We start from the raw sequence: 19,488 nt of genomic DNA on the forward strand, positions 1-19,488 counted from the left end.
CACGCTGAGGGATTGAATGTCTAGAGCGGAACACAACGTTGCTGTAGGAGCAAGAACAAAAATGTTGTGGAAGTTGGGGAAGGCTGTTACTTCTGCATTACCCATCAGTGGAACTGCCTCCATAGTCTTGAGTTAGGGTTTTGATGCCTGATTAACTTGAAAAAGGAGGGCAGAATGGAGAAAATGGAATGTTACTTAACTGTTTGAGAAGAAATGATTTTTTTTTTTCTCCCGCACTTGGCCGACTTAAAACTTCCAAGCCACTGCACAGCCTGTGACAAATAAATTTGAATTAAATTTCAGCTCACTAAGTGTTTCCAACATAAATCAACTTCTGCACAAACAAGCACAGAAAGGGTCTTCCAAAGTGTGATTTAAAGTTGTGTGCTAGCTTTAGCTTAGATAGAATATATTTTGTGTCAGTGTTCAGGGTAAAAAGAGGTCTGTGTATTGACAGAGAAGCTAGAGAATACTTAATTAAGCATTGCAAGGGCTGACCTTTTGTTTTACAGGATATTTTGTATAAACCGTAGCGGCTAGTTTGGCTGCCGTCTTTAAGACTCTACATGGTAGTGCTTACTGATGCAAGCTTTCTAACAGCTTAAGTGAACATTTGTATTATTTCTCTTAGCGATTATTCAGAACCTTAGTGACTGAATAATACTGCTGTCTTAATCCGTAGTTTTTGATTAATGTTTCAGGCCTTGAATTTTTTAAAGAAACGTGGTCCTTTAATAAGTGAAGCCATTCATGATAGCTACAACAGGTGTCTTGTAGCTGGCTTGCTGTCTCCAACATGCGTTGATGTCCAGCCATCCAGTTTGAGTCAGGTGAGTGCGTATCAGGGAATCAAGGGGGGAATACATCCATCTTGTCTGACAGGGCTGTAGAGGCTACAAGACATGATAATCTGATTTTCCTGTTATTTGCAAGTTGCGTTGAAATGCAGGTGTTGACTTGAGTTAGCAGAAGTTACAGTATTCTTCAATCCAAACTAGCGAGTTTGAGTGGGGGCAGCACTAAGAGATCTGCGTTGAGAGACCCATCTCTTAATTCCGTGCCACAGATACGCACAAGGAAGCGTGCAGGCAGTGCTGGTCATGCGCACCATAAAGCATCTTTCCCTCACAACAACCTTCACCCCATCGGTTTCTCAAAGCATTATGTTCAGTGCAGTAGCTGACTATGGGGGTGTCTCACTCGGATGCGAGCTGTTGCAAACATCAGCTTGCTGCACTAGACGTGATCACTTGCTTCCAAGGAATTGGGCTGTGGTAAACAATTACTCTCGTCAGCTCTGCCCGACAACTTCATCACCGCTCCCCCTCATCTTCCCTTCATCAGTAGGCTTTCCTGCAGCCTCTCAAAGCAGATCTTCACCTCTGTAGCCTCGTAGCCCAATTTACTCTGCTTAGACTGCCCCCTTGTTGCTGCAATGCCTGAATTGCCTTTATCTCATGACACCCACTATCTTCTCTCTGCTTTGTCCCACCATAGTGACTGCACCCCCCTCGTCACAGGTTTTCCATTTGCAGTGCACCAACCTTTCTCTCTCATCTGAAGAGTTTCATGAGAGACGGAGCCTTTGTGATGAACAGCCCCTCTTCACCCAGGCAGGATCTAAGCTAAACGATTAGCTAGCTAGTCGTCACACAGTGGAGCCATTAGTAGGAAGGGGAGAGCGGTCTTCTCACTGCCCTCATCTTCCTGTCTACTGGATCGTTCACCAGATTTGTGGAAATGCGTTAAGGCAAATAACACTTCTGCACAGTGTGGTAGCTAAAATAAGTTTCTTGGCAAGCTGCCCTAGCCCATAGACTGCTTATTTTGCAAGCCTGACGTAGACTCTTAAATGGGATGTTCTGATGTCAGCTCCGGTTTGGAAATAGCTTGGGCAATCAAGACGTGTTTTAATAACCTTTGCTGAATTGTGGCCATACCGTTGAGAGACTTGTTATGCATTTGAGCAGGGGTTTCTTTTGAAAGTTTGTAAGACAAATTTCAGAATTAGGGTCAAGAAGCTGGGTTTGGAGTTTTGTTTGCCACCGTAAGTAGTATCTGGTGTGTTTCCTTGTCTGAAACCCGTTTTCAGAAAAAGATGGACATATCATATGTGTATTCCAATGTGTAGAAATTGCTTTGAATGTAATGATTTTGCCTAGAAGGGAAAGCTACTTTTGAATGTGTTTAAAAAAACACATTAAAAAAAAAACAAACAAAGAAAAAAAAACAAAAAGACAAAAGTAAAATTTTGTGAAGGGTCATTTCACCTGAAAGAAGTATCACAACACCAGCTGAAATAAGCTGCTACTTAATAATCGCACGTCTGTGCATAGCTGTGCGTTATCCTTCTCAAGGATTACCACTGCATTATAATACAGTATTTGAGCAGCCTACAATTTAAACCTATTAGAATTTAAATGTTTCACGTCTTCTTCTGTCATTTTAGAAAATGATACAGTTTTGGGTGTCTGAACTGCTTCATGTCTTCAGAGTCTAGGAAGCTGCTTGACCTTAGCTTCCCTGTTTCCGTGCAAGCGTTGCACCGTTGTCTTTGCTCTGTCCCCTTCACGCATTCCTGATGGCAAACTTCTACGCGCAAAATGCGTGACGGGTATTAGCAGAGGACGTTACCGGAAATAGTTAATTGGAACTCGGTAAACTGAGACTATACTGCAGAGGCATGCAAATGAAGGTTAGAATCAGCCTTCAGTAAGTTGAAATGTTAGAGGAAAAGCTTAACGTGTTTCTCAGACCAACAAGCAGTGCAGCCTGTGGCTAGAGTTAAGAAAAGGAATGTGGAATTAGCTGCGTGTGTACTAGTGGACTGTGTGATGTCTGAATGAGTGTACAGTTAGAAACAAACGCTTGCTGTTGCTGGTTCAGATATTGAAAGCATGTAAGATTCTCAGTTTATTTTGTCGGTTACGTTTAGGAGGAGCAGTTAGAAGCGGTATTGTCAGCTGCTGTGCAGACAGGTTCTTTAGAACTGCTGACTGGATGCATTAAACATTGGGCATCTGAAGGTAATACTTCTTACGTTGTTCTTACGTTATATATTTTTCTAGTTTGCAATTGTCGATTCATTTCTTTTTTGTTTTCTTTTTTTAAAGCGCAGCCAAGTTCTGCTGCTAATTTACAGTTTGTTCTTGAGTGGACGTGGAAGAAAGTGATCTATGCAAAAGATGAGTTTGACCAAATATGTGAGTACTAGTGTAGTCATTCTGCACACACAAAATGGTTCTTTCTGACTGAGCTTATTCAGGAATGTGGCGGTATATGGTACTGCACGGGGTTCTTTAAGCGTACTTTGAAACTCTGAAATTGCTCTGAAGGCTAATGATGTAATATTTATTCTTGAAAAGGTGTTCCGCTGTTTGATGGCTCTCGCAACTTTGTTGACCCGCAGACCTTACAGTCTCTTCAGCACTGCCAGTTGCTTTTGAGCAACCTTAGCACAGTCTTAACCTGTTTTCTAACAGAAGCACAAGAGCTTACTGAAAAAGGTTTGTAATCGTATCTATGAAATCTTTGGTATGTTTTACTAAGATTTGGAATTATGCTTGAGTTGTAAGTGTGGAAAGATGAGCTTCTGTTGGTTTTGATGATTGGAAGACAGCCAAATTTAGCTGGGAGAAGGGGCTGAAATCTGAGAAGTTGGGACTACCACTTAATATGCGTTGATTTCAGGGAAATAGTTGGTTGTGGAGTTCATGCAGGTGGGTAGGGGAGGCTACATTCAGCAAGAAGCTGTGTAAGCAGCTGGGTGGAGATTCCAGCAACCGGATGTGGTAGCGCTGCAAATGATTCCTTTTAATTCTTAGCTAGCAATTCATAATTGCATGCGAATGTTGTATTGCAAATTGCTAGAAAATACAAAGGAAGCGCAAATGAGTAATTTGTGAAGTAAGTTACTTGAGCTTCTGTAGCTTTTTACGTTATCACTTGTCCTTGGCATATTGAGGGGAAAAGAAGACTATCCCTTTGCTACGGTAAAAATCCCCGCTACGTGAAAAACAAATGTCTTATTCGTGAGTGTATTTAATAGTTCCGGCTTTAGTTTTTTTTTCTTCTAACCTTTAGTGAATCTGGTTCTTTGTAGGGGTTGCTTTTTTGGTTTGGTGGCGAATGTGTTTTTTTTCTTCAAATAAGAAGGTGCCACAGAGTGAGAAATGCAAAGACCGCGATTTCTACCGCGTTACTTCTATACTTTCTATTTGGGATGATGAAGGGGGTTTTGTAAAAATGAAAGGAATTGGATAACAAAAATCATCTTATGCCTTTTTTTCAGGTTTTACAGACTTGACAAACAAGCAGGTGGTAACTGGCCTCCTTTCTTTGTATGCACGAGTGGTCATCTGGTTCTGTCGATCCAGTCTCCTTCCAGAGGGTTTAGGTAAGCATAAACTGTAATACATTTGTAACAGGGAGACTATCCAGTAAGTGATTCCGATGAACACATGCTTAGCCATGTTTTTGTAAATGTTTTGTCAGTGCTGAAGTTCTGTTGGTGAAACGGAGATTTTACTGTTTTTTTCAAATACATAGTGCAGAATAATGCAAGCAGTTTCTTTCCTGGATGATCCTTAGAAAGAGCAATAAGCCTCTGACTTGAAGGAGTTGCTTGTGTCCACAGCTTGAAAGACTTGGGATTTTAAACAAATTACTATTCCACCAGAAATAGTGGAATGCTTGTTTTTACAGCAAAGGCATTACCTGCGTGTTTGGAACTTTTTATTCATTGCTTGAGGAAAAAAGACACCTCGGCAATACTTCTTTATTTGGGTGGATTATAAGGTCTATTGTCAGCCTTCATTGTCTCACAGATGCTCACATGACATGTTTAAGAAACCATTCCCTTTGAGAATTGTCCTTTCTGTAGTGAGCTTCTGTTTGCAGTACGTGTTCTGAATGCTACCTCAATTGTAAACTTGAAATGGCACTTGAGAGAAGAAGGAGTTGAGTCTTGTGTCTTACCGCTCCGTTAGCAAAGGCAGAAAGAGGATTGGCTTCTTTCAAAGTTGGAGGCTTGCCTGTGCTTCTTGAGGCTTAGCTCGTATGATCTTCTGTCTTTTTAGTCAAACGTTTTAGTTTCAAAATGTGATATTGCTGCTTTAACTTGCTTTTACTTTATTGCCTGTAGATGATGATGCGCGTTTGGGTAGACCTTTCTACAATTACCCTCTGATTCAGAGCTACTACACTGGTCATCGACAGAAACTTGAGCGTTTATCAAGGTAAGCCTTACAGGAGAACTCGAGAACACTTCCACTGCGAAATCAGAAGTGGCAGTGAGTGGCTTTGCTACCAACAGTTGGTATTTGCTCTGCTTAATGCAGTTGCCGGCAATCCTCTTCACTTCAGTGATGCATGCGTTCTCTTGAACACGGAGGTTACTTTCCTGTGTTACAATATTTGTATATACCTCTGCTTAGTACTGTTTGTTGGCATCATCGTTTCTTGGTAGCGTACTTAATCCAGCGGCCAATCTGTATCATTTGGTACTACTGAAAAAGGTCATGTGTTCAGGATAGGGTCAGCGATCTCCCGTTCAGCAAAGCACGGTGTTCGCAGAACAGGTGTTTTGGACAGAGAAGAAAGCAAGTTTTAAACCCCAAACAAACCTCATCTCGTTTATTGACTAGCGAGCAAGGGTAATAACTGTATTGGCCTAAATCACAAGTACATTTGTGTGATTTGATGAGATAGTCAGAGTTCGATGTAGTTGGCACACCTAGCACTCTACTGGCTGTTGGATAAAAGTCACTTGCTGAACGTGAACTCTCTTTGCTGCACTAGCTCACTAGCATATAGGTGATATGCCTTGGATTAGACGAGAATAGATTTTTCTTTGGAAATTGTGCTGAAAACTAAATAAAGAGCTAACGAAGCTTAGGCTATGGCACCGCAAACAAGAACAGGATGCTGCAAGATGAGTTAAGGTGCAAGCTGCGGTGTAGTGGCTATTGACTTTAAAGTTCATCTTACTTAGCTTACTTCTCAAGTAACTTACATACCGGCTCAGGTGTTCCTTAGAAGCATACAACCTCCAGTGTGCTCTTTCTGCTTCTTATTACGGGGAAATTAAAGGGTAGTGTCACAGTCAGCCAAAGATTGCGATGGACTTGTGAAGAAAGCAGTTTTTAAAGGTTCACCCATCCATGGTTGTAATGGTCTGTGCATAGAAACATAATGGGTATGTGCATAGAAACATAAATGCTGCTTAAGATGACACTAAACTTCACCTGTATGCTCAGCTTTCTGAAAACAACTTTTTTTCAGTAACAAAAGTGAGATGCTGAGAACAAAATCTGAACTTTCCGTGGTGGTGTCTTCTCACAGCTGTGTATTGGGACACTCCAACGGGAGGCATTAGACTTGCGTTAAAGAATAGTCCTGGTATTTTGATACTGTTCCCTTTCCTCTGTTAGACAGTAGGAGAGTGGTTATTTCTGGCACATAAAAAACTTTGTTCACACTTCCTTTGTACTACAAGACAGCAAAAGAGAGAACCTGAAAACGAAAAGGTCCCTTAGTAGGGGAGCTTTCCAGGATGTCTGTTTGGAACTCCTCTAATAATTCAGTATGATCTAACAGACGTCTTTCATCTGACTCAGACATTTCTTTCATGTGCGTTTCAAGTCATAATCATGCCTTTGTGTGTTTGTCACTTTCTTTGCCTCATGGGAGCTTTTTTTTGTTTGGTTTGACTGGAGGAGATCTGTTACACTGAGAGGCTGGCATTAGCGTTTGACTCTCCAAATCCTTGCTACCTTTTGTTCCAGAGGAAAATGGGATTCTGACTGCTTGATGATTGATGGAATGGTTTCCCAGTTAGGAGACCAAGTTGAGAAGCTGTGGCGGAGAGATGAAGGAGGAACTGGGAAATACCCACCTGCTAGTTTACACGTGAGTGTTATGTTCACTGAAAACAGCCACGAACCCCCCAAAGCCCCACCCAAAAGCCAATGATTCATGAAAGACAGGAGTTTTTAAAAAACTCTTGATTTTTCATTTTCAGGCACTGCTGGATCTCTATTTGCTAGAAGGCATTGAAGAAAGCTACAAACATGCAATTGTATCCTTTCTCGTTATTTTTACTACACCTTCAGCACACGCACATAAATGTTCTTAAATGTTTGTCACCTGCGCGTTTAATAACGTTTTTGAATTTATGCTTCCAACACAGTGCAAGTGAAAACATTTAGTTTAGAATGAAGTTGTGGACAGGAGCATTGCTTTATTTCTTTGTACTGTGGATTCTTTATGATTTTTTTTTTTTAATGTTTTGTTGCAAAGTCTTTTCTGACATGCGAAAACAGGTTTACTGAGAAATGTTAAAGATAAAAATCTCCCTTGGTTTTTCTCAAAACTTAGCACAGTTTTTAATTATTTAAAGCACCCGTATCTGTAGCAAACGGCTGCTTACTAGGATGATGCAGTAATACGTGCTGCTTGAGAGCAGAAGGATTTCTAACCGGTACCTGATTTTTGCCCAGTTCATCCGTCTTCCAGCCCAGATAGCAGTGCTTGCTTTTGTTCTGTTAGAAGTGCAGGCACGCCGAATAAGAAGGAGAGAGAAGAGAAAAGTCATTGGGCAGAAACTTAATTTTTAAGCTGCTGAAATATACAGAATTACTTTTTGTTGTTTGCTGCCTAACCCGAGAGGGGAGCCTAGAGAGCAAGGGGTTTAAAAACGGTTGTACCCCAGAGCTGCCTTATTAGAATATGTCCCTAAAAACGGATGTCAGAAAGAGAAAATGACACTACCGATGAGTGATCCGCATACTGTTTTAAATCCCGTGTCAATCATTCAGTGCTACGTTGTCTTGTAAGGACACCTTCATTTACATTGTTCTATATACTCTGGAAATGAGGAAAAAAACCACTGGTAGAATTTGTTTGCTTTAATAATTAAGCATTGGATGTTCAGGTGTTTTGAATGTCCAGCTGGTAGCTCCAGTGACTAAAGAGGGAGCCTGAGTTTGTAACAACGGAAGTATTTAAGTATCTAAAGTTAACCTTTCTGAATGCCTTACAGAAATCAAAGAGTATTTCTTTCTGGCTACTTATTCAGAATGCAGTTTTGTGGTTAGGACCTGACCGTCCTCAGGTTATAATAGCTCCAAATGGCAAGACTAATACGGCAGTATTTTCTGCTTCCTACCACTTGTATATTCTGATTTCACTGTGTTTTTCAAAACGTGATGTGATAAATGTTTGGTCTTCCAAATTGATTAGCCTTAACTAGATACTTGATGTCAGACAATTTACTTGCTGCTAGATATCATGCATTCCTTTCCGAATAAAACAGAGACTTCAGTCGACTCCTTCCCAACTGCCTTTGCTATCCCTTGGGGACTTGTTAAGCTTGTTGAAGGTTTTTGGCTTCTAGATCACAATGATTACGAAGTAAGTACGTTACAGTTCAGTTAGACATCCCTTACAGTCCAAAGCTGTAATCTGTAAAATGATTTTAAAAAATCGGTGCTTAGCTACTAACAGGTGCTACCACATTAGAAGCCCTTTTGTCATACTGCTACGACATCTTCAGCAATAAGTTATAATCTGAAATTTTCTTTTAGCCACTTTGACGGGAAATTGATTAAAACAAAGAAGAAATCAACTTTAATAATGCTTGATATTTGAATTTTCAAAGCCATCCATTTAGGTTGTTTTCAGCAGACCGATGGAGCGCTTTCTCAAAGACAGTGTTTTAGGTACTTTAAATATTAAAACTATGATCATAGCAGCAAGGTTTGAGGCAGAAGACTGCAGAAGTGACTGTTCAACCTAATTCACGTTCTTTCTGATGCTGAAGGTTGTTCTTTGCCTGTCACGAAGTTAATATAGCTGTTTGTCTGGGAGAATAGCTTATTATTTAGTAATGTATTTATAAAAAGTGGTGTTTGTAGACAGAGATTTGGTTACTCTGGAAAAGTGTGAATTACTCCTTTTAAAACACTCGCTTTGTTCTGTACGGCTAACTGGATTTTTTTTTTTTTGCAAATACTTGAGAATTTTTATCTATAGTAGTTAGTCATCTAAGTTTATTTAACACACGTCCACCCTTACTTAAGATACTTTTGAATGTTCTTGTGGCGTGCGTGCATGTGCATATCATAATACACCTGACCTCTAACCTCTACAGAATTCACTGGCCCTGCTCTTTCATCCAGCTACAATCAAAACTGTGTCATGGCAGCACAGGAGAATTATTCAATCCCTGATGTGCCAAGGAGAGCGTAGGCGAGCCCTCGGATACATACAGATGATGAAGCCAGCAATGTCAAGCAGCAGTGAAGTGCGGCTTTTCCTCACTGTGTTGTTGTCCAATAGGTAAAGAAACCTATCCCACCGTTTTGGCATTCAAATATTGTGAAGGGTGGAGAACAAATAATACGAATCACCATGCCCTAAATTCCCTTTAAACTCTGAATACAGTCGTTTGGGGGCATCTTTTTGGTTATTCTGTTAATATTCCTTTACATCTCAAAAAATTTAATTGCAGGTGCGTGGTGGAGGCTTGGGGTCTGTTGCAGCAACATGCCACCAGGTTAAACATCAAAGAGCTGTTAAAACATGTGTATGAAATCTGTCAGGAGATGGGACTAATGGAAGACTTACTGCAGCTACCTTTCACAGGCACTGAACAAGTAAGTGTGGACACGAAAAAAATCGTAACGGTCTCTTTGAAAAGAGAAGAGGCAGAATCATGACAGATTTTTGAAATGTGTTATTTCTCATAGGAGTGTTTGGAGAAGATTTTACAGAGCAATGCTGCTGTTCGGAATCTTAGATTTCCTTTAGACCACCATGTGCAGCGTGCCAACTATATCCCAGCGCTGCAGTCGAATCGTTCAATGAACGTTAATCTTACGGTAAGCATGAAAGTTCTGTCAAGTGTGCAGGTTTCTGTTAGGTGTTACTAACCATTTTTGGTAGTAAATAAAATAAAAATCAACGCTTTGTTTTTTATACCATTCTTTGAAATACTAGGAATAAGTTTCTACACTTTCCGTTACAGCTGAACCTAAAAGTTGAACAAAGTATTTCACTACTCCAAAGCTACTGCGTGAAGTTATAAACTAAGTGTTGCAGACCATTGTTGACTCCACTTAAAATAGTTTGTTTGCATCTAAGGAATAATGGTTTAGATTGCTGAACGCTGTTTGTGTCACTCCTTTCTGTGGCATGAAGAGTATGTTGTACGTCACCTCTTGAATCTTGCACACAACTTTATTTTTCTAGCTGAGAGCAGTCTGGATGCCAATCCGCAGGTAAAATCTGTGTGCTGGTTCGGTTTTCTTTTTATTTCCTCCGGTTATAGCATGAGCTCTGCGATTCCACAACTTCTGTTTTACCCCTTTGATGACAGAAATTCTTATCTAACTTCTGTTTCTCAAAACAGCCAGATTAAATTTTGCGTTTTGCGAACTTCTGTTATGAATCTGTGATACATTTTCTGTTTTCCGGAACCATAGTTTTCCAGTGGATCGCACTTATAAGGTGGTCTTGGAAGGTTTAGGTCCTGCATTTGAAAACATTCATTCGGCCAGAAGGTGTGTGTAGGTAGCCTTTTCTTACTCGTTTTAATATTCACATCATTGCACCCACTGTAATTTGCAGTTGCCCTGAATATTCAGTCATCTCGGACATTGGTGTTTCAGGAAAAACAAGGGAAAGCCTGCTATTTCGTAAGCCATTTGAAAATTGCGGGTGAGGACAAGCGTATCGGAGTAAGGTTCTGCCGAGTGCCAGAATTGTTTCAGCTTGAAGTTGTAGGTTCTGTTCTTGTCGTAGTCTGCCTTGCCCTTTGCTGAAATTACCAGGTGGAACTGGTGTGTGCCGAGGAGTAGAACTTGCTGCTCCTCTGTGCAGTGGCAGTATTTTACAGTATCTGTGGAGGAAATGTATTCACTAATTAGAAATAGCAGAGATAGTTGTGTGCAATGAACTTCTTGTAATCAGTTACCTTCTTGCTTTATGCTTTTTGTTCATCAGAATGATCGTGAGCCTGGCTTGAGAGAGAGAGCAGTTGCCAGGAATTCTACATTGGACCAATATGGCAAGACCCTTCCTAGAGTTCAAAGGAAGCTGGCCGTAGAGAGAGCCAAGCCTTACCACTTGCCTTCATCGGTCTCAAGAGAAGGTAGTTTTTAGGGGAGGGAAATACAATGGACAACTGGCCACGACTTTGATCACACAAGGCTGATATTTTTTCCCCTCTTGCTTTACAGTCGCAAGACCAAAGCCGTTATCAACAGTAACAAAACAAGCAAATGCAGGAAATGTGCGTACAAGAGCAACGTTCATCAGTAATGTATTGTCCAAAATTGGAGAAGTAGGGGTAGGAAATGAGCAGAAAACCAGTTGCTCACACCGTGATAGGTAAGCAGCCTTTTAACAAAGTTTAGTCTTGAGCTGCGTGTTTGGAGAGAGAGAGAGAAAAATCCACTTGAATTATGTTAGTGTTTTGGAGGGAAGGGGCACCTGAATAAAGCTTTCTTTGGCTTTTTTGCACCTACAAGAGATAACATTTAAGAATCAATTCATCATAAGTAATACTTGGAGCGAGAGTTCTTCTGCTATGATAATCTCATTTATGCAAATACATCTATTTACATTACAGTAAATGTGTTTACAGAATTTAAGGTAGCTGAAACGAAAACCATGATTGCCAACAAGCTGTTGGTGTACAGGTTTTGGTAGACTTGATTGTGTGATCAAATAGTAATCTTTTACCACTTTGTGCCCAGTTTCTGCTTCGTTTCTGCCTTTTTCTTTTTTTTTTTTTACTCAAAACCAGGCAGAATCATAAAGAGCAAAAAAGAAGCTAGCAGTTGTCAGGTGATTTTCCTAGAGGTAGTATATTCAAGGTGAAACTTGAATTCTGGTACGTTTGGACTTGAGGGGAGTGAAAGTCAGTTACGTTTTCCTTTTAACTCTAGGCCTAGAGCTACAGAACCACCAGTCATAACACGTCCTCTCCCTGATGCAGAGTTGCCCGGTGCATTTGTTGGGACACCCGTTAACAAAATTTAGCTTTGTACCTGTTAAAGAAAAGGTCGGCTTGGGGACACAACTAAGTGGAGAATTTGAAGTGGCCCCAGCATTGAAATGCAGAGGAATTTTCTTCTGACATGAGAATTACATCACTTGTGCAACGTAAAACTGCATTACTCTTGCCTCAGATGGCAGGGATTTAGGAAATGAAGTGTGACATGTCACGAAATAATGAAAAAACAAGAGAAGGCCTGCAACTTGTTCATGGGCCTGATACATCAGCCCAGCAGTGAGGGTTCACCTGTATTTCTTGTTCATTGAATGTTTTTGTTATGTATCATCTCAGATGTCTTGAGCGCAGCATGATTTTATTTCATGTATTTATTTATGTTCATATTTTCAATTGTGTATCTTCACAGATTGCTGGATTTGGTGGTTCGTCCTGTTCCTTCAACTTCTGCAGCACAGGGTGGTAGCTGGCAGTCACCATGCGGCGCTTCTACTTCATTCACGGCATCCAGCCCATTGAAATCAAATATGCTTGGTTGCACCTCACAAAAGAATTTTTCAAGAGCATCAGAGCTGAATTTACTGGAGACACCTCTTGTGGTTAAGGTTTGTGTTTTAAAAAACAGGATCAACCAACCGAACCAAAAGCCTGTAAACTTTGTTTAACATGAAACCACCAAAGTATTTAACACAAACCCTGTTGGATTCAGACTGTGGAATATTTTCAGCATGCGTGTGGTTATTGGACGTAGCATCCTTTTGGAAGCAGGACGTTGGGAACAGTCTTGAAGAGGGAAAGTTTAGTTCTAAGTTAACTGCCGTACGCACATTGTCCCATAGCTTTGTGAAATACTTTGTTCCGTGCAATAAAAACGAGTGTAAGTTAAAAATTGGACTTCTCAGTACACATAGATCCTTAGAGATGCAATTTGTAGCTTAACCATCTCACTGTTTAAGTGCTCGATAGCTCTGTGGCGTTTGACTTGCATGCCGACAAGCAAGAGTGTATATGCTTCATTTTCTTAATCCACTTAAGGGAATGACAACGTAAGTGATGCCAGTTAAGCGATGTCAGTCTCTGTCAAATTCAGTGATGGCTTTTTGCAGGGATTCTACGTATTGATGCTTGTGACAAGAAGATGCCATATCCTTGTTTCTTCAGGAAATTAATTTGAACGCTAACATTTTATGTTGCATTAATAAAAATAAAAAAGAGAAGAAAGAAGCCAAAAGAGTCATAAGAAACATAAAACGCATGGGTTTTTTTACCATTAAGTTTTTTGTCCCTTTTGAAAAAACAGCAGTGCAGAGGCTAAACTTTGTCCTCTCTGCTGGTACAAACTCAGTTTAATTTGAACTAATACTTTAGTTGTGTGCGGTGAACTTCTTGTAATCAGTTACCTTCTTGCTTTATGCTTTTTGTTCATCAGAATGATCGTGAGCCTGGCTTGAGAGAGAGAGCAGTTGCCAGGAATTCTACATTGGACCAATATGGCAAGACCCTTCCTAGAGTTCAAAGGAAGCTGGCCGTAGAGAGAGCCAAGCCTTACCACTTGCCTTCATCGGTCTCAAGAGAAGGTAGTTTTTAGGGGAGGGAAATACAATGGACAACTGGCCACGACTTTGATCACACAAGGCTGATATTTTTTCCCCTCTTGCTTTACAGTCGCAAGACCAAAGCCGTTATCAACAGTAACAAAACAAGCAAATGCAGGAAATGTGCGTACAAGAGCAACGTTCATCAGTAATGTATTGTCCAAAATTGGAGAAGTAGGGGTAGGAAATGAGCAGAAAACCAGTTGCTCACACCGTGATAGGTAAGCAGCCTTTTAACAAAGTTTAGTCTTGAGCTGCGTGTTTGGAGAGAGAGAGAGAGAAAAATCCACTTGAATTATGTTAGCGTTTTGGAGGGAAGGGGCACCTGAATAAAGCTTTCTTTGGCTTTTTTGCACCTACAAGAGATAACATTTAAGAATCAATTCATCATAAGTAATACTTGGAGCGAGAGTTCTTCTGCTATGATAATCTCATTTATGCAAATACATCTATTTACATTACAGTAAATGTGTTTACAGAATTTAAGGTAGCTGAAACGAAAACCATGATTGCCAACAAGCTGTTGGTGTACAGGTTTTGGTAGACTTGATTGTGTGATCAAATAGTAATCTTTTACCACTTTGTGCCCAGTTTCTGCTTCGTTTCTGCCTTTTTCTTTTTTTTTTTTTACTCAAAACCAGGCAGAATCATAAAGAGCAAAAAAGAAGCTAGCAGTTGTCAGGTGATTTTCCTAGAGGTAGTATATTCAAGGTGAAACTTGAATTCTGGTACGTTTGGACTTGAGGGGAGTGAAAGTCAGTTACGTTTTCCTTTTAACTCTAGGCCTAGAGCTACAGAACCACCAGTCATAACACGTCCTCTCCCTGATGCAGAGTTGCCCGGTGCATTTGTTGGGACACCCGTTAACAAAATTTAGCTTTGTACCTGTTAAAGAAAAGGTCGGCTTGGGGACACAACTAAGTGGAGAATTTGAAGTGGCCCCAGCATTGAAATGCAGAGGAATTTTCTTCTGACATGAGAATTACATCACTTGTGCAACGTAAAACTGCATTACTCTTGCCTCAGATGGCAGGGATTTAGGAAATGAAGTGTGACATGTCACGAAATAATGAAAAAACAAGAGAAGGCCTGCAACTTGTTCATGGGCCTGATACATCAGCCCAGCAGTGAGGGTTCACCTGTATTTCTTGTTCATTGAATGTTTTTGTTATGTATCATCTCAGATGTCTTGAGCGCAGCATGATTTTATTTCATGTATTTATTTATGTTCATATTTTCAATTGTGTATCTTCACAGATTGCTGGATTTGGTGGTTCGTCCTGTTCCTTCAACTTCTGCAGCACAGGGTGGTAGCTGGCAGTCACCATGCGGCGCTTCTACTTCATTCACGGCATCCAGCCCATTGAAATCAAATATGCTTGGTTGCACCTCACAAAAGAATTTTTCAAGAGCATCAGAGCTGAATTTACTGGAGACACCTCTTGTGGTTAAGGTTTGTGTTTTAAAAAACAGGATCAACCAACCGAACCAAAAGCCTGTAAACTTTGTTTAACATGAAACCACCAAAGTATTTAACACAAACCCTGTTGGATTCAGACTGTGGAATATTTTCAGCATGCGTGTGGTTATTGGACGTAGCATCCTTTTGGAAGCAGGACGTTGGGAACAGTCTTGAAGAGGGAAAGTTTAGTTCTAAGTTAACTGCCGTACGCACATTGTCCCATAGCTTTGTGAAATACTTTGTTCCGTGCAATAAAAACGAGTGTAAGTTAAAAATTGGACTTCTCAGTACACATAGATCCTTAGAGATGCAATTTGTAGCTTAACCATCTCACTGTTTAAGTGCTCGATAGCTCTGTGGCGTTTGACTTGCATGCCGACAAGCAAGAGTGTATATGCTTCATTTTCTTAATCCACTTAAGGGAATGACAACGTAAGTGATGCCAGTTAAGCGATGTCAGTCTCTGTCAAATTCAGTGATGGCTTTTTGCAGGGATTCTACGTATTGATGCTTGTGACAAGAAGATGCCATATCCTTGTTTCTTCAGGAAATTAATTTGAACGCTAACATTTTATGTTGCATTAATAAAAATAAAAAAGAGAAGAAAGAAGCCAAAAGAGTCATAAGAAACATAAAACGCATGGGTTTTTTTACCATTAAGTTTTTTGTCCCTTTTGAAAAAACAGCAGTGCAGAGGCTAAACTTTGTCCTCTCTGCTGGTACAAACTCAGTTTAATTTGAACTAATACTTTAGTTGTGTGCGGTGAACTTCTTGTAATCAGTTACCTTCTTGCTTTATGCTTTTTGTTCATCAGAATGATCGTGAGCCTGGCTTGAGAGAGAGAGCAGTTGCCAGGAATTCTACATTGGACCAATATGGCAAGACCCTTCCTAGAGTTCAAAGGAAGCTGGCCGTAGAGAGAGCCAAGCCTTACCACTTGCCTTCATCGGTCTCAAGAGAAGGTAGTTTTTAGGGGAGGGAAATACAATGGACAACTGGCCACGACTTTGATCACACAAGGCTGATATTTTTTCCCCTCTTGCTTTACAGTCGCAAGACCAAAGCCGTTATCAACAGTAACAAAACAAGCAAATGCAGGAAATGTGCGTACAAGAGCAACGTTCATCAGTAATGTATTGTCCAAAATTGGAGAAGTAGGGGTAGGAAATGAGCAGAAAACCAGTTGCTCACACCGTGATAGGTAAGCAGCCTTTTAACAAAGTTTAGTCTTGAGCTGCGTGTTTGGAGAGAGAGAGAGAGAAAAATCCACTTGAATTATGTTAGCGTTTTGGAGGGAAGGGGCACCTGAATAAAGCTTTCTTTGGCTTTTTTGCACCTACAAGAGATAACATTTAAGAATCAATTCATCATAAGTAATACTTGGAGCGAGAGTTCTTCTGCTATGATAATCTCATTTATGCAAATACATCTATTTACATTACAGTAAATGTGTTTACAGAATTTAAGGTAGCTGAAACGAAAACCATGATTGCCAACAAGCTGTTGGTGTACAGGTTTTGGTAGACTTGATTGTGTGATCAAATAGTAATCTTTTACCACTTTGTGCCCAGTTTCTGCTTCGTTTCTGCCTTTTTCTTTTTTTTTTTTTACTCAAAACCAGGCAGAATCATAAAGAGCAAAAAAGAAGCTAGCAGTTGTCAGGTGATTTTCCTAGAGGTAGTATATTCAAGGTGAAACTTGAATTCTGGTACGTTTGGACTTGAGGGGAGTGAAAGTCAGTTACGTTTTCCTTTTAACTCTAGGCCTAGAGCTACAGAACCACCAGTCATAACACGTCCTCTCCCTGATGCAGAGTTGCCCGGTGCATTTGTTGGGACACCCGTTAACAAAATTTAGCTTTGTACCTGTTAAAGAAAAGGTCGGCTTGGGGACACAACTAAGTGGAGAATTTGAAGTGGCCCCAGCATTGAAATGCAGAGGAATTTTCTTCTGACATGAGAATTACATCACTTGTGCAACGTAAAACTGCATTACTCTTGCCTCAGATGGCAGGGATTTAGGAAATGAAGTGTGACATGTCACGAAATAATGAAAAAACAAGAGAAGGCCTGCAACTTGTTCATGGGCCTGATACATCAGCCCAGCAGTGAGGGTTCACCTGTATTTCTTGTTCATTGAATGTTTTTGTTATGTATCATCTCAGATGTCTTGAGCGCAGCATGATTTTATTTCATGTATTTATTTATGTTCATATTTTCAATTGTGTATCTTCACAGATTGCTGGATTTGGTGGTTCGTCCTGTTCCTTCAACTTCTGCAGCACAGGGTGGTAGCTGGCAGTCACCATGCGGCGCTTCTACTTCATTCACGGCATCCAGCCCATTGAAATCAAATATGCTTGGTTGCACCTCACAAAAGAATTTTTCAAGAGCATCAGAGCTGAATTTACTGGAGACACCTCTTGTGGTTAAGGTTTGTGTTTTAAAAAACAGGATCAACCAACCGAACCAAAAGCCTGTAAACTTTGTTTAACATGAAACCACCAAAGTATTTAACACAAACCCTGTTGGATTCAGACTGTGGAATATTTTCAGCATGCGTGTGGTTATTGGACGTAGCATCCTTTTGGAAGCAGGACGTTGGGAACAGTCTTGAAGAGGGAAAGTTTAGTTCTAAGTTAACTGCCGTACGCACATTGTCCCATAGCTTTGTGAAATACTTTGTTCCGTGCAATAAAAACGAGTGTAAGTTAAAAATTGGACTTCTCAGTACACATAGATCCTTAGAGATGCAATTTGTAGCTTAACCATCTCACTGTTTAAGTGCTCGATAGCTCTGTGGCGTTTGACTTGCATGCCGACAAGCAAGAGTGTATATGCTTCATTTTCTTAATCCACTTAAGGGAATGACAACGTAAGTGATGCCAGTTAAGCGATGTCAGTCTCTGTCAAATTCAGTGATGGCTTTTTGCAGGGATTCTACGTATTGATGCTTGTGACAAGAAGATGCCATATCCTTGTTTCTTCAGGAAATTAATTTGAACGCTAACATTTTATGTTGCATTAATAAAAATAAAAAAGAGAAGAAAGAAGCCAAAAGAGTCATAAGAAACATAAAACGCATGGGTTTTTTTACCATTAAGTTTTTTGTCCCTTTTGAAAAAACAGCAGTGCAGAGGCTAAACTTTGTCCTCTCTGCTGGTACAAACTCAGTTTAATTTGAACTAATACTTTAGTTGTGTGCGGTGAACTTCTTGTAATCAGTTACCTTCTTGCTTTATGCTTTTTGTTCATCAGAATGATCGTGAGCCTGGCTTGAGAGAGAGAGCAGTTGCCAGGAATTCTACATTGGACCAATATGGCAAGACCCTTCCTAGAGTTCAAAGGAAGCTGGCCGTAGAGAGAGCCAAGCCTTACCACTTGCCTTCATCGGTCTCAAGAGAAGGTAGTTTTTAGGGGAGGGAAATACAATGGACAACTGGCCACGACTTTGATCACACAAGGCTGATATTTTTTCCCCTCTTGCTTTACAGTCGCAAGACCAAAGCCGTTATCAACAGTAACAAAAGTTTTGGCCACAGCTGCTTCTGGTTTTCCTGCGTTTACTCCTCGGTCTATTCTCAGATCCAGCCTTGGCACTACACCCCTAGCAACTCCTTCTGCATCTCCAGGACGATCTCTACCTCCTCCTCTACGGGCAAAGGAGCGTAGAGTATCTTTCAGGGAAGAGAACTTGAATGCAAAATGGACTGTTGGGGTATGCTGGCCTGTAGTTAGTGATCTTTATAGTTAAAGGCTTTACAGACTGTGATTTGATTTAGGATTTTTTTTTTTTTTCAAGTTTTCCAAAACTCCTTATATTGAGAACTGGAATAGCAAATCAGAACGGCAGACTTGAATTTGGTCAAAAAAGGTTATGTTAGACCTTCTGTAACATCACCTGCCTGCAGGAACATATTCATAACAAATACCAGCGACCTTGGTGGTTTTTACTCCAGCATCACTAGGCGCTGTGATTGTTCCAAATTGCATGTGTGCAGCTTCCCGCTATACCTTTTGAAATGGTGGTATGGCAGGAAGGTAAGGAATACAGATTGAGTCAGTTGTTTGGGTTCGTTAAGCTTTGTGAATGAAACACCTCTGAAAGCAACAGAAGTCATGAGCCGCATTTACTTTCAGTCTCTCTTTTTGCAAGGCCTGGGTTTCCTTAAGTTATGGTAAAAATAGACTGCCGATGAAGAGAGCTGTATGGCTGTCTCTTCTCTAGCCCTAAAGTTCTTGGTTTTGCTTCTTGCCTTGCACCAGCGATAGCATTCGTATAGTTGTCAAATGAAGTCTGTCCACCTGGAAGTTGCCCCCTTCTGCTCCTCCTTTTGTTCTGTCAGGTGGCTTCCCTGATTCAGCTCGTCATGCAGTTGCCAAAGTAGTGTACCAAACGGACGGGGGCATGTGCT

The 19,488-nt window shown here is 40.5% G+C and overlaps 1 protein-coding gene across 1 annotated transcript in view; it reads left to right on the forward strand.

The window, feature by feature from the left end:
• The window catches only part of LOC138688775 (protein ELYS-like), a 40,575-nt gene that overhangs the window by 12,151 nt on the left and 8,936 nt on the right, over window positions 1-19,488 (forward strand). The window contains 18 exon segments of the mRNA XM_069801294.1: window positions 702-830; window positions 2,936-3,026; window positions 3,114-3,203; window positions 3,366-3,506; window positions 4,292-4,396; window positions 5,144-5,237; window positions 6,786-6,909; window positions 7,022-7,078; window positions 8,266-8,412; window positions 9,152-9,339; window positions 9,512-9,656; window positions 9,750-9,881; window positions 11,005-11,152; window positions 11,241-11,391; window positions 11,952-12,049; window positions 14,313-14,322; window positions 14,869-15,068; window positions 18,595-18,791. Of these exon segments, the coding sequence (XP_069657395.1) occupies window positions 702-830; window positions 2,936-3,026; window positions 3,114-3,203; window positions 3,366-3,506; window positions 4,292-4,396; window positions 5,144-5,237; window positions 6,786-6,909; window positions 7,022-7,078; window positions 8,266-8,412; window positions 9,152-9,339; window positions 9,512-9,656; window positions 9,750-9,881; window positions 11,005-11,152; window positions 11,241-11,391; window positions 11,952-12,049; window positions 14,313-14,322; window positions 14,869-15,068; window positions 18,595-18,791 (2,247 nt within the window).

This window comes from Haliaeetus albicilla, chromosome 13 (assembly GCF_947461875.1).
Source record: "Haliaeetus albicilla chromosome 13, bHalAlb1.1, whole genome shotgun sequence".
Classification (NCBI taxonomy): Eukaryota; Metazoa; Chordata; class Aves; order Accipitriformes; family Accipitridae; genus Haliaeetus; species Haliaeetus albicilla.